This window comes from Bos grunniens, chromosome 8, assembly GCF_055505025.1.
Source record: "Bos grunniens cultivar Pamir isolate PY7600 chromosome 8, Bosgru_T2T1.0, whole genome shotgun sequence".
NCBI lineage: Eukaryota > Metazoa > Chordata > Mammalia > Artiodactyla > Bovidae > Bos > Bos grunniens.
Genome location: NC_141172.1, coordinates 111,789,977 through 111,807,238, shown reverse-complemented (window position 1 = coordinate 111,807,238; position 17,262 = coordinate 111,789,977). Strand labels below are relative to the sequence as shown.

Here is a 17,262-nt window from a genome sequence, read left to right as displayed (position 1 = left end):
AAAACTCAGCAGTGGCCACAGGACTGGAAAATGTTGGTTTTCATTCCAATCCCAAGAAAGGCAATGCCAAAGAATGCTCAAACTACTGCACAATTGCACTTATCTCACAGGCTAGTAAAGTAATGCTCAAAATTCTCCAAGCCAGGCTTCAGCAGCACGTGAACCGTGAACTTCCAGATGTTCAAGCTGGTTTTAGAAAAGGCAGAGGAACCAGAGATCAAATTGCCAACATCCACTGGATCATCGAAAAAACAACAGAGTTCCAGAAAAACATTTATTTCTGCTTTACTGACTACGCCAAAGCCTTTGACTGTGTGGATCACAATAAACTGTGGAAAATTCTGAAAGAGATGGGAATACCAAACCATCTGACCTGCCTCTTGAAAAACCTGTATGTAGGTCAGGAAGCAACAGTTAGAACTGGACATGGAACAACAGACTGGTTCCAAATAGGAAAAGGAGTACGTCAAGGCTGTATATTGTCACCTGCGTATTTAACTTATATGCAGAGTACATCATGAGAAATGCTGGCCTGGATGAAGCACAAGCTGGAATTAAGATTGCCGGGAGAAATATCAATAACTTCAGATATGCAGATGACACCACCCTTATGGCAGAAAGTGAAGAGGAACTAAAAAGCCTCTTGATGAAAGTGAAAGAGGAGAGTGAGTTTAAGCCAATAAGTTGGCTTAAAACTAAACATTCAGAAAACTAAGATCACGGCATCCGGTCCCATCACTTCATGGGAAATAGATGGAGAAACAGTGGAAACAGTAGTTGACTTTATTTTTTGGGCTCCAAAATCACTGCGGATGGTGACTGCAGCCATGAAATTAAAAGACGCTTACTCCTTGGAAGGAAAGTTATGACCAACCTAGATAGCATATTAAAAAGCAAAGACGTTACTTTGCCAACAAAGGTCCATCTAGTCAAGGCTATGGTTTTTCCAGTGGTCATGTAGGGATGTGAGAGTTGGACTATAAAGAAAGTTGAGTGTCGAAGAATTGATGTTTTTGAACTGTGGTGTTGGAGAAGACTCTTGAGAGTCCCTTGGACTGCAAGGAGATCCAACAAGTTCATCCTAAAGGAAATCAGTCTTGAATATTCATTGGAAGGACTGATGTTGAAGCTGAAACTCCAATCCTTTGGCCACCTGATGTGAAGAGGTGACTTCTTTGAAAAGACCCTGATTCTGGGAAAGATTGAGGGCAGGAGGAGGAGATGACAGAGGATGACATGGTTGGATGGCATCACCGACTCAATGGACAAGCTGAGTTTGAGTAAATCCGGCAGTTTGTGATGGACAGGGAAGCCTGGTGCGGTGCGGTCCATGGGGTCACAAACAGTCTTACACGACTGAGCAACTGAACTGAACTGAACATAATATAAATTATGTAATATAATTTGTGTGCATGGATGCGTGCTAAGCCACTCCAGTCGTGTCTGACCCTTTGTGACTCCATGGACTGTAGCCCTCCCGTCTCCTCTGTCCATGGGATTCTCCAGGCAAGAACACTGGAGCAGGTTGCCACGGCCTCCTCCAGGGGATCTTCCTGACCCAGGGGTTGGAACCTGTGTCTCTTGCATGTCCTGCATTGGCAGGCGGGTTCTTTACCACTAGCACCAACCCATTATAACTTGTATAATGTAACATATAATATTATAATGTAAAATAAGTTACATAATATTGTACAGCAGCTATACTTCAACTTAAGAAAAGAACTAAAAGGAAACCCCCAATGCATACACACATAACCCCCCTCCCCCAGAAGTGCCTGTGGGCATCACTGCCTTCCAGGGACTGTTTGCCTGGATAAAGGATGCCCTCCCAGTGGCCCCCATCCCTAAGTCATCTTTCTAGAAAGGAAGCCCCAGGAGCCACCTCACAGTTGCCGACAGGTGAATGACCGGCGAAGGACAGAGCCGGCAGCAGAGGCTGGAACCCCAGGGAGGCTCGTGGGACGGAGCTGGCAGAGCCATTCCTGCAGTGAAGCAGAAGTGTTTCCATGGAGGCATCACGGATGCAGAGTCCCCACTGGAGGTCGCCGTTTCCCGGCGAGACCTCAGTCTCCTGCCTGTGGGGGCCCAGCATTCCTGCTCCTGGAGGCACCCAGAGCAGAGACCACAGAGCAGAAGCAGGACGCCTGCGGGGCCGGGAGAAGCACCCCCACGTCAGCCGTGTTAGCAGGACCTCAGAGCGGTGGGAAGTGGACTCAGGCAAGAATCGGGCCGGTGTACAGGGAATCGAAGCAAGACCCAGGTTGCTCAGTTCTACGGTTTCGGTCTGGGAAGAGGAAACCGTCCGGAGATGGAGCAGGGTCCTAGTTGATGGCCTGTGAAAGTACCTAATTCGACCAGAATGTGCCCTGAAAAACAGGGAAGATGGTAACTTTCCTGTTGTGTATAGGTCATCACAATACAAGATTTTCATTCCAATTCTGGGGACTCTAAAAGTGTTGTCCCAGAAGGGCCCCGGCCTCTAGACTCTGAGTCGTGGAGAGGGGACCTGGGGGAGGCGGGGGCTGCCGCAGGGAAGGTGCGGACGCTCCCTCCAGGTGCCAGAAGGACGACCAGGCAGCAAGATAGGGGCTCTGGGCGACGTCCAGGTTCAAGCTGCAGATGGACCGACGGCACAGGGAGCTGACTGGAAACCGAGGGGGTGAAGGCATTTCTGCCTCTTCATGCCTCTTCTGCCTCAGATCTGCCTCTTCAGATCTGCCCCGGAGGACGTGGGCACGGCCGGGATGGGCACCCCGTCAGGTGAGGGCTCAGCCATGGGCGGGCGAGGCCTCCTTCCCGTTTCCTTCAGAGCGTGGCTCCCCGGGAACCCAGCTGGGCCTAACGCGGCGACGCCTGGACGCATCTGATGCCACGTTAACCAGCTCTCTGTTAACCAGCTCTCCATCACTCCCGGGGTGGTGTGCGGTCATGCAATACGTGTGTGGGACATGTCGAATCTCTGGACGCCTGCCCCAGCCCAAGTCTCCTGGAATCGGCCCGAATAGAGGGCTAGTTATTTAGACACAGGAGCCTGAAGACTTAGCGTAGTCGTGGGTTCAGGTGGGAGACCACAGGGGCTGCACACGTTCCCCGTTTTGGGGGCTCAGCTCAAGCCTGGGGGGCAGGTCTCGGCTCCCGCTGCACGCCCGACGTTTCCTCGGTGGTGGAGGCCCAGTGTGGACCGTCGGGCTGGACGCTGTAGCTCAGGGCGGGCTGACTCGGACGGCGCCACTGTCTCCCAGGGAGGCCGAGTCTCCACGTCTGAGCAAGGCCCAGCGGCCTGCATGACCTGTGCCTCCAGGCCATGTCCCAGGGGCCCGTCCCAGGCCAACTGAGGGATCACAGACCTTGTGGCCACCATAGATGGGGTGGGAGAAGTGGTCAGGCCAGTGGGGCAGAAGGCGGCCACGGGCCGAGCTGAGTCCTGAGGGGCTGACGGGCACATGGCCTCGGGAGGGCTCAGGGGGTGTTCTCCTTCAAAGGGCAGGAGCCGGGAGGTGTGGCCCCGGCCTGGGGTGACATCCCCCTGCTCCGGACTAGAGACAGGACTGGGGAGGGGCTGGCCTCCTGGGGAGGGGTGCGGAGGCTGGGCACTGACCGCCCATCGTGTGTGCAGACATCAATGAGTGTGAGGATGAAGTGGACCCCCCCTGCCACGCGTCTGCGCGGTGCAAGAATACCAAGGGCAGCTTCCAGTGTGAGTGCAGTGACCCCCACGTGCCCGGCGAGGACGGCAGGACCTGTGTGGGTGAGACCACGGCCTCTGTGCCCGCCGGGGGTGTCTGTGCCAGCCAGGGGATGTCTGCCTGCTGGGGGGTGTCTGTGCCCGCACTCGGGGTGAGACCATGGCCTCTGTGCCAGCCGGGGGTGTCTGTGCCAGCCAGGGGATGTCTGCCCGCTGGGGGGTGTCTGTGCCCGCACTCGGGGTGAGACCATGGCCTCTGTGCCAGCCGGGGGTGTCTGTGCCTGCACTTGGGGTGAGACCACGGCCTCTATGCCCGCCGGGGATGTCTGTGCCAGCCAGGGGATGTCTGCCCGCCAGGGGGTATCTGTGCCCACACTTGGGGTGAGACCACGGCCTCTGTGCCAGCCGGGGGTGTCTGTGCCCCCACTCAGGGTGACTGCAGGTCATCGTGTGGCCTCGCTTTCCCCACACCCACATTCTCTGACGCTGGGTGGGATCAGGGCCGGCGGGTTTGTGCCTGAGACACAGGAGGCCGTGAACCCTGGGGGGAGCGGTGCAGACCCTGTTGCAGATGCTCAGTTTCAGCCCCCCCGAACTATCTCTGAGGGGGAAGCATGGGATTTGAGCCCCGTGTGCACAACAGAGAGGGTAAGCAGCTTGCTGGTGGTCACACAGCCTCACAGCTGTAGGTCTGGAACCTTGACTTGGCTTCCAGCTCCTGTACCAGCACCTGTTACCAGGGCAAGACATCTCAGTAAACTCCCGCGGGAGGAGCAGAGCTCAGCTCCAAGAACAGCAGAGGCCAGCCGGGAATGGACGGCCAGCGGGACAGAGCTTGCTGGGCTCCCAGGGTTGGGGCACCCGGGCTGGGGCTGGGGTCGGGCGGGCAGGCTCACCGACAGGCTCCGCCCTTGTTCCAGACTCCGGGAGGCTCCCGCGGGCATCTGTGGTCTCGCTGGTGCTGGGTGCCGTGCTCGTCTGCAGTCTGGCCGGTCTCACCTGGACGGTGGTTTGCAGGTGGTAAGTCCCCACTTCACAGCGGCTCCCCACCTTGGGCCCGGCTGATCTGAAGCTGGTGGCGATCGCTGACTGTCTCCATTGGCGCCCGTCTGTGTCTAGAGCCATTTGCTTCCTGACTTGCCTTTAGCCCCAAATACTGAGGGTGAGCAACCCTACACGGCAGAGGGTGTCCGCCGTCTGGATGGAGGCTCGGTGATACCGGATCGCTGGTCCGATTAAGCCATTGTGCTGAATGACGAAGGTTCTTGTTCTTACGAAGGTTTCTCAGAGAAGAGAGGTCTTTCCTGAGTAAAACCTTATTCTTCATTCCTCTCCCTTCCCTCAAGAGCAGACTTTCAGATCAGCCTGGGGCCAGCTCTCCCCTGCTGGCTGCAGGAGTCCTGCTTCTAAGACTTGGGTGCAGCACCCAGCCCATGTCCACACATCACGCTGACCCTCTGCTCCCGGTGGCCTGTGCTGGGCGCCTGTCTTCCCGGGAGCTCAGCCTCCTGCACCCCGGTAGATGATACCCTGACTGCAGACCAGGAGTCTTAGAGGGGTGTGGTGTCAGGGAATGGCCCCTGTGTTTTCACAATCCCCTGGTCCTGAAAGCTTAGCTATTACCAGTTCTTAAAACCCTTGGATACCAAGAAATCAGTTAAGCAATAAAAATGGGACGGGCTTAGGCAAGCAGCCCCAGTCAGCTGGCTCTGTAGCCACCTCCTAAATGCTCCCACTGTGAAGCTGGTGTTACCATAGCGTAGCATCCGGGTGCAGTTTTGCGTTTGCAGAGCTTGCAGTCCAACGTCAGTCACCTTATTGTTATGAAGAATGCTGTGCCTCCCCCCATGACTCGGGAGAAATAGCTGTTCTCTTCAATATAAATGAGCACCTTCCTGAGGGCCTCTGGGAGGGAAGTGCCTGCCACACGTGACTGCAGACTCTGGAGCCTGGAGAAGCCCCTGCAGACACGACTTTGGTTTCCAGGTGTCTCTTACCTGAGCCACCTGTCAGCCCATGGGGGGAGGGAGACTGCTGGCAGAGAGGGGAGGGGCAGGAGTTCTTTATGGGACCACGTGGGCCTCTGCGTGAGCCCCCGAGTCCCCGCGGGGCCCTGGACACTGCATCCTCAGAGTTCTGAGGCAAGGAGCCTAAACCACAGCCCCTCCTCCCAGAGGCTCCTCTGAGCCCCTGTGCATCTGCACGCTGCAGCCCTGATGGTTCCAGCCCAGTGGAAGGGAGGGGGCTGATGGGAGAGACAGGGAGACAGACAGGGAGACAGAGACAGAGAGACAACGGAGAGAGACAGAGAGAGAGACATAAAGACAGAGAGAGACAGAGACAGAGAGACATAGACAGAGAGGGACCACGGAGAGAGACAGAGGGAGACAGAGACACAAAGACAGAGAAAGAGACAGACAACGGAGAGAGACAGAGACACAGAGAGAAAGACACAGAGACAGAGAGAGAGAGACAATGGAGGGAGACAGAGACAGAGAGAGACATAAAGACAGAGAGAGACAGAGAGAGATAGACAGAGAAAGAGACAGAGATAGAGAGACAACGGAGAGAGAGACATAGAGACAGAGAGAGATAGAGAGAGACAACGGAGAGAGACAGAGAGAGAGACATAAAGACAGAGAGCGATAGAGAGAGATAGAGACCACGGAGAGAGACAGAGACAGAGAAAGAGACAGAGATAGAGAGACAACGGAGAGAGAGACATAGAGACAGAGAGAGATAGAGAGAGACAACGGAGAGAGACAGAGAGAGAGACATAAAGACAGAGAGCGATAGAGAGAGATAGAGACCACGGAGAGAGACAGAGACAGAGAAAGAGACAGAGATAGAGAGACAACGGAGAGAGAGACATAGAGACAGAGAGAGAGAGACAGAGAGGGACCACGGAGAGAGACAGAGAGAGACAGAGACAACAGAGAGAGACAGAGACAGAGATAGAGAGACAACGGAGAGAGACAGAGAGACATAAAGACAGAGAAGAGACAGAGACAGAGAGAGATAGAAAGACAGAGAGGGACCACGGAGAGAGAGACAGAGACAATGGAGAGAGACAGAGACACAGAGAAAGACACAGAGACAGAGAGAGACATAAAGACAGAGAGAGACAGAGAGAGATAGAGAGGGACCACGGAGAGAGACAGAGAGACAGAGACAACAGAGAGAGACAGAGACGAGATAGAGAGACAACGGAGAGAGACAGAGACACAGAGAGAAAGACACAGAGACAGAGAGAGAGAGACAACGGAGGGAGACAGAGACAGAGAGAGAGACATAAAGACAGAGAGAGACAGAGAGAGATAGAGAGAGATAGAGAGGGACCACGGAGAGAGACAGAGAGACAGAGACAACAGAGAGAGACAGAGACAAGATAGAGAGACAACGGAGAGAGACAGAGAGACATAAAGACAGAGAAGAGACAGAGACAGAGATAGAAAGACAGAGAGGGACCACGGAGAGAGAGACAGAGACAATGGAGAGAGACAGAGACACAGAGAGAAAGACACAGAGACAGAGAGAGAGACATAAAGACAGAGAGAGACAGAGAGAGATAGAGAGAGATAGAGAGGGACCACGGAGAGAGACAGAGAGACAGAGACAACAGAGAGAGACAGAGACAGAGACAGAGAGACAACGGAGAGAGACAGAGAGAGCGAGACAACAGAGACAGAGACACAGAGGAGGACAGAGAAAGAAACAAAGGCGGAGAGGCGCGCAGAGAAGACAGAGGCCGAGAGAGACGCCTCTTAGGACGCCTCTCAGGCGCTCTGGGGGCCTTGACCTTCATTCCGTGTTGATTCTCCCGCCCCAACCCCATTTATCCCTCCCCTGCTATTTTAGATCTAAACCTGTACATTTTGGGGTAATGACTGTTAACATGATTTCAGCCAGAAATATACCAGTATTGACACGTTTCCACTGAAAGACGGATTCCAGAGATGCCATCAAACCAGCTGTCCGATCAGCTTTCTTCATGCAATAAAAACACCACTGTGTACATTGTTTATCTCGTTGAAATTATATTCACCAAGATAAATATTTTTCTGTGAAACTTTTGCACTAAAAGCTTAATTTGTGGTCAGTTGTCTGGGCACATCCATCTTGCTGATCAGTCTCCAGTCCTGAGAGCTTCTCTGCCTACTTACTCCTGTGGTCTGAACGTCTCAGGTCAACCCTTCCAGGGTGAATTTCATCCAGATCACGTTTCCCAGTCAGTCATCAGTCAGACGACGGGAACGGTGGGGCGCACACCTCAGTTCCTCCCACATGCTCTTGTTTCATCATCTGTCCCAAATTTAACTTCCCACCCTGAGTCTCAGGGTGTGAGGTGGAAGTTCTCAGAGTCTTCTTTGTTTAGGACAAGTCTTATCCTGTGCCTTAGGCAGCTGGCAGCTGCATTTTGCACTGTTTCTACTGGAATGCAATTGTAGCGGGAAAGAAGCATTAATTCGCATGCTTCCCACTTACCCTGGAGAAGCTAGGATGGGGACCTGGGAGGGGCAGCCTCTCCTGGGCCCAAGGGTTAGACTCCCCGAGGCAGTCTCCTTGGACGCTCCAGCAGGGCCCAGGCATCGGCCTCCAGCCGCGCTCCACGGAATTTCCAGTTTTGTTTTCTAAACCAAGATGTTGGCTTGAATCTAAAGCACGTCTCCGTGTCTGAGGAGCGAGCTGATGCCGCTGGCAGTGGCCCTTGGAGGCTGCCCGGTGCGGGCCCCTCTAGGTGACAGCCACTGAGAGGGCACATTTATCCACAGGATGCTTGCCGACCCCACGTCCCCGCTGCTGCCTGTGGAGGGAGAGGGAGAGGGACCTTCCTGGCTGGGCCGTGGGAAGCCCCGGGACGTCTGCACTCTGCCGCAGGACGCTTCCGCGGGGCTAGCAGAGCAGGTGGGTTCACAGAGGGCCTTCCTGAGGTTTGCAGCCTCGTGGGTGTCTGTCAAGACCCAGGAAGTCATCGGAAGCACTGGCGCTGTGGGCGCATCAGCCTGGCCCTCCTGTGTTTCTATCTGACACCAGCTCCACCCCCAGGCACCTTCCCTCTGCCCCGTTCCTTCTCCTACGAACTGCATTCATGGGAGATGCTAATTTGTCAAAGTGTTAACCTACTTTTTAAAATGTAGAGGCACATTGGAATCAGTGACCCGGAGGGAAAGGACTGGAGATACCTTTCATTTGTACGAAAGGCTTCCAGCCCAAGGGTCCCTCTCAGGCGTCAGCACCTACTGTCTCAAGTGCCGGCTGATGCTGCCGGGAGAGGAGCCAGAAGCTGAAAGAAAGCATCGACTTTTACAGTGCGCTTCTTAAGAAAAGGAAACAGTTAAAATTAGTGTGAAAGAATCAGTCTAAGCTTGCTTTTCACTACTTTTACTTTATAAGCATGAACGACCCCAGTGGTGTTCTATTTAAAAAGTCACTGCTACTCCCCGGGGCCTGCCTGGAACTCAGGGCTAGGTGGTGTTCAGAGATAAAACGATCCCATCCTTGGAGGCGGAGTGGAATCAGCCTTGGCACCTGCCTGCAAGCCTGGAACCAAGAATACTGACCCGCCACCCTGAGCGAGGAGGGGATGCGAGGCGCCCACACAGGCCTTTGTAGCCACCCCCGGAGCAGCACCCCGGTGGGCCTTCGCCAGCCTCCAGGGGCCAGCATGTGGCTTCCCGTTGGTCTGAAGCTCACCAGGGCTTCTCTCCCTAGGGCCCGGCCTGTGGATCCCAAGTCCTCCTCTGCAAGTAGGAGCCCCCCACCCCTGTGTGGGGCGTGTTTGCTGCTCGCGGGCCAGAGTCAGACAGCACTTACGTTCGCCTGGACTCTCGTGGGGTGGAGTGACCGGACCCTTGCACGCTGCCCACTGCCTGCTCAGGACACGCTGACTGGGCCCGGGCGAATAAATCCCACCACCTTACGGTCGTCTGACTCTTTTTGTAAGCACACCGGAGGGGTCCCTTCTGGAGCTGGGGGTGGGGGGCGGGGGGGGGTGGGCACCATGAGAATGTATGTACATATGACGCAAATTTATGTTTTGTACGGATGGGCCCCTCCTGGGGGCAGGGCATGAGAAGGTGTTTACACCGGAGGCACAATGGTCGCTTCCCTGCCCCACACGGGCCTCACTGTCTCTGCCTGGCGTTCTGCTCCCTCTCCGGCGACCGCCCACCTCCACCTGGGTTTCCTCCCAGCCCCGCCCCTCCTCTGCTGATTCTTCGGATGCACTGCGAGCCCAGGGCACCTCGTCCGTCACCGCAAGCACCTGGACCCACGTCCCTCCTTCCTCCTGTCCTCCCGGGAGCGGGTAGGACCACGGCTGAGGCTGGGATAGGGTCAGGGAGTCGTCCAATCATCTGGGAACCTGCCGACGGACTTGGAGTCCAGGCCCCACTTCCCAGACCCGTCCCCACAGCTCCAGGCGTTCTCTGCCCCTCCCTGTCCCTCCCTCAGCTCAATCATCCTCCAAGGGAGCCCCGTGGCCTCGTGAGCGGTCCTGGGGGAGCGTCACCCCTGTTCACACAGGGAGCTGGTGATTCGGCGAGACTGGGCAGGGGGTGACAGCTGGGAGGTGGTGCTAGGCTCTGCCCCAGACAGGCCCCCCCACCCCACTGGGTCCTTCCTTCCCCATGACAAAGGGAGCCTCCTCCTGGTTAGAACCGGGCACAGAGAGGTGCCTGTGGCCTGTGCTTGCTGGGCTGTGAGGCCACAGGAAGGTGGGGATAGACAAGACGGTGCAGCTCAGCTCTGTGCCAGCAAGGAGGCAGGTGACTGGGAACCCGAAGGTCTGCTCTGCGTGTTAAGGTGCTGCGCTGAGAAGCAGCTGTTACTCTTTGTAACCTGAAAATACAGCCTCCCGTAGGTCCTGGGCCAGCCTGCCCCGCGTTCCTAAGCTCTTACTGTTGATATAAGACCTGTTAATGACACAACGATTGGGCCACCACAGGAGACCCCCGCCCACCCTCCCTTGAGAGTAAGCTGGGCCCTGAGCCACCTGCTCTGTGGGCGGATGGCACCACCTGCTGGGGGACCGGGGCATCTCTGCCCGCGGCTCTGCCCGAGCGGCACCAGGTGTCCACTGAGAGGACCACCTCTCTGGGGTCAGGTCAGGTCAGTTCAGTCGCTCAGTCGTGTCCGACCCTTTGCGACCCCGTGGACGGCAGCTCGCCAGGAATCCCTGTCCATCACCAACCCCCGGAGTTTACCCAAACTCATGTCCATTGAGTCAGTGAGGCCACTCAGCCATCTCATCCTCTGTCGTCCCCTCTCCTCCCGCCTTCAGTCTTTCCCAGCATCAGGGTCTTTTCCAATCTGTGCCTCGAACACGGGCAGCCTCTGCCTCTACCCGCTTCCTCTCCTGGGACTCCCGTGTCACCACCGTCCCTGTCAGCTGTCACCCCGAGGGGCCAGGTCCCACTGGGGTCACAGCACAGCGGGCCAGCAAGTCAAGAGGTGAGGTGATGGGGAAGGAATAGCAGCTTTACTCAGAAGCCAGCAGACTGAGAGGAAGGTGGACCAACATCCTGAAGAACCATCTGAACTTGGGGTGGAATTCAGGCTCGTCTGTATAAGCAAAGGGGAAGTGGAGGGTTCAGGACAGGGGGTGAATGTGTGGGGCAGACTCTTAGTGCCGCAGCCTTTAAGGACGCACAGCGCGTCCGTGCCCTTCTGCTTTTCCTGGGGGCTGGTCCAAGATCCCGAAAGCCCTTGGGTTGTTAGCGCTTTTCCACACTTGCTGCTGCTGCTGCTGCTGCTGACTCGCTCCAGTCGTGTCCGACTCTGTGTGACCCCAGAGACGGCAGCCCACCAGGCTCCCCTTCCCTGGGATTCTCCAGGCAAGAACACTGGAGGGGGTTGCCATTTCCTTCTCCAATGCATGGAAGTGAAAAGGGAAAGTGAAGTCGCTCAGTCGTCTCCGACTCCTAGCAACCCCATGGACTGTAGCCCACCAGGCTCCTCCGTCCATGGGATTTTCCGGGCAAGAGTACTGGAGTAGGGTGCCATCGCCTTCTCTGCTTGTTCACAAGGCTTCTAGGCTGAAAGCGAACTTATCCACAATGAGTTTCAGCCGTGAAATGTGTCCCTGGACACAGCAGCGTTTCTCTGACTTGGCTGTTGAAGAGCAGGGCTCAAGTGATAGGAAACAGGCCCAGAGAATGAGGCAGGGTGCCAGCGCGTGTCAGCGCCCTTCTGCTCTGCTCCAAACCCCTCCATCCCGCCCAGTCCTCCGGGGACCCCACAGGCATGCACCCACCGTGAGGGCCACCCTGCCAGGTGCCCCAACTTCGGGACAAAACACACTTCCCATAGAGGGGATGTTCTCAGAAAGATTCCTGTGGGAGTCAGAGAGTTTATTTCACTGCGAACATTCTAAGAGTTGTTTTTAATCAGTGATAAACTGCAGGAAGCATCTTACCTGGAGGTCTGAAGACAAAATGAAATACTCGCAAGTGTCCCCTCCTGCACGAAGCCTTCCTACCCCCGGCCTCCCCCACGGGTGAAGGGGAATCTGTGTCCAGGGACCCTCTGCAGTGAAATACACTCGGCTTGGTTGGAACTGAGCTCATGAGATGAAAAAAAAAAAAGTAAATGCACAGCAGAATCGAGACTGGGTAGACAGTGCGTCAAAATCTCCAAGAATGAAAGTGGGGCTCCCCCCAGGGATGGCCACCCCCGAGTCCATCCACACACCTCGCGCCCCACGGGCCCCACCCCCTGCAGCGCCCTCTTTAGAGCCCGCGTCCTGCGACGCATATACGCGGCTGAGCCCCGGCTCATGTGTCCCCGCTGCTTTGGGAGGATGGAGGCGAGAAAGTATCCTCAGAGGCAGGGCCGCGGGGCCCGGAAATCCCCAGGGCCGCGCATGTTTCAGCCCAGGGTCGGGCGACTTCTGTTACGACTTCTGTTAGAGTTTTGCATTTACTACTTTCATTGCAAAAGAAGTGGGTAGCACTTTAAGCTGCCCATTTCCCTGGTCGCTCAGCTGGTAAAGAATCCACCTGCGGCGCCGGAGACCTTGGTTTGATTCCTGGGTCGGGAAGTTGCGCTGGAGAAAGGCAACTCTGTCCCAGCTTCCCCTCAAGGCTGCGCCTCTGGCCCCACGGCCGTGGGGGTGGGGGTGGGAGTAGCTTTCTCGAGGGTGGTCGCTCGTCCCCCAGGCCCGGCAGGGACGGGGCGGGGGGCGCCGCATGGTGCGGACGTGCAGGCTCGACCGCGTCCGCGCGCGGCTCCCCCGGTCAGCCCACAGACCCCCAGGCTGGCCTGCTGGGAAGCCGGAGACGGTCCCTCCACACTGGCCCTGCTGCTGCAGTGGAAACCTCAGCTGGGAAACCTATTTTCTTAGTGGGTGGAGGCGCTCCTGGAGATGTTTTCCACAGACGTAAGGAAGCGGGTTCCAGTTTCCGAAACTTGTTTTGGGGCCAGGCCGCGGCGCTTTGATCCAGAGCACAGCGGGCCCGCCCCGTGGGCGCCGGCAGGCCGCCAGATGGACCGCCTGCGGCTGTGGCCTCTCCGGGGCTCCCATCCACTGAGGCCTCTCCCGGCCTCTCCCGGGGTGCGCAGCGTTAGGACCCAGCCCCACACGTCGGAGGTGAGCGAGCAGGTGCGCTAAATGCCACCAGAGAAACGGCAAGCGTGCTCTCCCAGTGCAGGCAGGCAGCCCCACGGGGCATGGCCCTCGTGTGCCGCTGTGTCCTCTGGCCACGGCCCCGGGGCCCTCAGGGGGCACCCTGCCTGTGGGCGGCACCCAGGCGGTCTCCCCACTGGGCCTGTGCTCGGTGGTGGGGGGGTGCTGCCCTCCCGGCCCTCCCGGCCCGCGTTCACTGCCCGGTCTCCCTGACCATCGCCATCTGCACTCCCGGGGCGGACGGCAGTCTGCGGCCACTCTCAGTCCTGAGGCCTGGATTTACAGCAACCTGCATTGGGGCAGCTCATTGCCAGGGGGACATGGTACTCTTTGTAAGAAATGCTTCCTTCAGAAGCTTCCATTGCCAGGGCGGACCACAGAAATTCAGGGGAAGGGGAGGAGGCTGAGGCTGCGACGATCTACAGCCAGAAAACGAAGGTTTGGGGGAAATAGGAGGGTGGGGTGTTGAGCTTGGCAGCGGCTCACGTCTTTGCCAGAGAGAACGCGAGGTGATTTGTGCAGTTTTACCACGCGTGCCAGCCGGAATCCGTCTCTGCAGATTCATAAATGACTTTCCTCTCATGTTACAGACCCAACCGGGGCTAAGAGGGTCACTTACATTTGCCGTTGTGTGTTACTGAACTTTATAAGGAAAATTACCCAGTCTGGTGGACTCTGAGTCTCAGAGCTGCTCCCCCACCCTGCCCCACCCCTCGAGAGCGGGAGTCTGGGGTCCTCAGTTGCCCTCCAGGCTCCACACCGGCCTCCCCTGGGCCCCAGGCCTCATCAGTGGGGGCAGGCTGACCACCTCCGAGGCCTGCCTGCGGTCAGCAGCCCGGCCACCTCAGCAGTTACTTCTGTCCGTCTGTCACCGCACAGGCTCAGTACAGACGGATAGACGCGATCCGCCGGTGCCTGCGGGAACCGGGAAACACAGAACCCCCTCCTCGGCAAGGTGTGCAGAGAGGCCCTGGCCGGCAAAGCTTGGGGGTGTCACAGGAAGTGAAGTCGAGGGACCACTTAAGTGACGGCAGCAAAGGCCACTCAGCATGGCACCAACCGGAGAGCCTGCTTTGGGAGAACTGGCAGAGGGGTGGGCTGGGGGCAGGAACCTTTTGCAAAAAGAAAGACTGAAAAAGAGAAACAGAAAGGGAGCGTCTGGGGTGCCTGTTGGCCCTGTTTGGGGTGAGGAGCCCAGTGCCGGCCTGGCGCGTGGGGTGTGCCAACCACGGCACTGGGCTTGGGGGCAGCGGAACCTCTACATGGACGCTAGTGAGGGTCCCGGGAGGAGCGACTCCATCTGGGGCCTGGGAGGTTATTTCAGGACAGAGAACTTGCTGTTTCATCCCCCGAACTCCACAAACCTGCAGATCCGCTGGCGAGGGGAATAGGCGGTGCCGGGCTTCACAGGAGCCTTCCAGTTGCTTCCGGCAGCTCGGCAGTGAAGGCAGAGAGCAGGTGGGTAGTCGCGGGTCCAGAGCGGACAGCAGCTGGTCCCAGAGCTCTACTCCCCTGCCCATTGTCAAAGGGACGCTCAGAGCAGCCTCCCTGAACACCGCTCCCATCTCTGAGCCTGGGTGTCCCGCATGGGACCCAGACTCCGCCCCCTCCAGCCGCCTGGGTCACTCTCAGGCTCAGTGGGACTGCAGTGATGATGGTGATAATACACTTGACGAGACGCACACAGCCCAGTGTTCACTGCAGCCAGGACGTGGAAGCAGCCCGTGTCCATCACCAGAGGAATGGGGACGGAAGATGCGCTAGGTACAGGCAGGGGGATGTTACTCAGTCATAAAAAAGAATGAAATGATGCCATTTGCATGGATGGACCTAGAGATTATCATACCAAGTGAAGGAAGTCAAACAGAGAAGGACAAATATCATGTGAAATCACTCACATGTAAAATATATTAGGGAAAAAAGGTACACATGAATTTATTTACAAAGTAGAAACAGACTCAGACCAGAGAACACAGGTGTATGGTTACCGGGGGGACAATTGAGGGAGGAAGGAATCTGGAGTTTGGGATTAACGTATGCACACCGTAAAATAGATAAGCAAGGTCACACTGCATAGCACAGGGAGCTGGATTCAGCCTCTTGTAATAACTTACAATGGAAAATAATCAAAAGGAATACAAATAAATGCACACACACATATATAAAACCAAATCACTGTGCTGTACTTATGAAAGCAATTCACTATGGTAAATCAACTAAATACCAATATAAAATTATTAATTAACTGGTGACAATGGCAACCCTGGGGGTCCTGCCGTGAGTCTCCGTGCAGGTGGACCTAGCTCGCTGGTGGGCTGGCGGTAGTCTCTCTTCTCTTTTCTACAAACACCTCGGACGCTGAACACAAGCTCATTTAAATCTCTCTAAGTTAGGCTCTGGGCTGTAAAAATCCTTCTTGAGAAAATAGAGTTGTCTCAAACTGCCATGTGAACTATTTTTTGTTGGCAGTGTTTAAATCCACTTTTCTCCAACCCCCAAACTGGAAAAACAATTTTCGTTTGGAAACGCCTGGGCTGACATGGTTGTCGAGACCGATCTTTCCCGGGGTTTGCGGTTTCGCCCGGGGGAGTGCTTCCGTGTGTGTGGAGCGCTGACTGGTTTTGCTCGTTTCCAGCCAGAATGTGTGCGCTTCCTGCTCTGACTCAGAGCGTTAGGCACTGGGAGGTGGACGGTCCACCCCGGAGGGCCTGGGAGGCGGTCAGCCCTGCAGCAGCTCCGTGGGAAAATGGGAGCTTCTGGGTCAGCTCAGGGAGCCCAGACCTGCTTCCGGGGATGTGCCAGGTCCCTGGCCCCTCAGACGCTGGGGAGCTCGTGGTCCCTCCGCTCCAGGTGAAATGTCCTCCGTGGAGACGGCCAAGCAGGGGGTTGGGGGGCTGCGAACAGAGCCCTGGGACCCAGCAGGGCGGCTCCTTTGGATGAAGCAGGAACCGGAGATGCATCCCCGCACTCAGCTCCTGCACGGAGGGGACAGGGCCAGCCAGGGCGCCAGACTCTGCAGGACCACCGCCCCCTGACGGGACCAGTGCTCCCTGTCGGGGCCAGCAGGGGGCGCCAGACTCGACCAGGACCACCGCCCCTGACGGGGCCAGCAGGGGGCGCCAGACTCGACAGGACCACCGCCCCCTGACCCCCATGGGGTCAGCCACCTCCCTCCTCGGTTTCCTCCACGTCTGCAAATCACCTATTTTCTGAGACGCATTCGTGACCCCGAATTGAGACTCAAGGCCATCGACTGGCATCACTGGGCGTGTTCCGCGCCCAGCCGAGGTCCGAGCACAGCCTCTGCTCCAGCTGGCCTGGGCACAGGGGCTCCCTCACCCCCTCTAGGTGCTGTCGTAGTTCTGTGCTCGGGGTGATGTCTCTATTTAAAGTGGCCCAAGCACAGCGCGGCAGGGCGGCCTGGGGGTCCATGGTCCAGGAGGCAGTGACGTTGCCTCAGGAGCAAACACACGTCAGCTGAGCATCCTGCAGGTGCCGGGCTGCTGGCCGAGAGAGCATGGTCCCTCAGCCGTCTGTATTAGTATGGCATCCTTGCACAGAAGCACAGGACGAGGCTATGTGTTCCTCTGCTGACCAGAGTGACCCCAGGCTGGCCCCAGGTCAGCTGGAGCAGAACCACCAACCTCTGTTTCATCACCTCCGGGAGCCATGTCCAGGTTTCCCCAGCACCTGGCCTGAAGGTAGGAGCAGGTCAGTCAGCCCGGAGGGTCTGGGAATACCTAGCCAGCCCCGTGGCGGCCAGCCTGCCCTCAGCAGCTCTGAGGACCTGTCCTTTGTCCTCACAGCCTCCAGCCCTGCGGGCTGTCCCCTGGGTGTGTCCAGGGCTGGTCATGCCGCCCTGACGGTCATTCTCAGTTGCGTCTGCAGGGCCAAGGAGAACAAGGAAACCATGACTCGAGTACTTCAGGCTCAAGGAATCGCACCCCTGGGA

General features: G+C 57.0%; 1 protein-coding gene across 1 annotated transcript in view; it reads left to right on the top strand.

Annotated features, from left to right (window-relative positions):
• TPO (thyroid peroxidase) overlaps nucleotides 1–9,605 on the top strand; it is a 35,436-nt gene extending 25,831 nt beyond the window's left edge. Inside the window, exons 14-17 of the mRNA XM_086414087.1 lie at nucleotides 3,617–3,748; nucleotides 4,606–4,705; nucleotides 8,458–8,590; nucleotides 9,398–9,605. Of these exons, the coding sequence (XP_086270213.1) occupies nucleotides 3,617–3,748; nucleotides 4,606–4,705; nucleotides 8,458–8,590; nucleotides 9,398–9,436 (404 nt within the window). The 3' untranslated portion in view covers nucleotides 9,437–9,605. The remainder of the gene's footprint in view (nucleotides 1–3,616; nucleotides 3,749–4,605; nucleotides 4,706–8,457; nucleotides 8,591–9,397) is intronic.
• The last annotated feature ends 7,657 nt before the right edge of the window (nucleotides 9,606–17,262 follow it).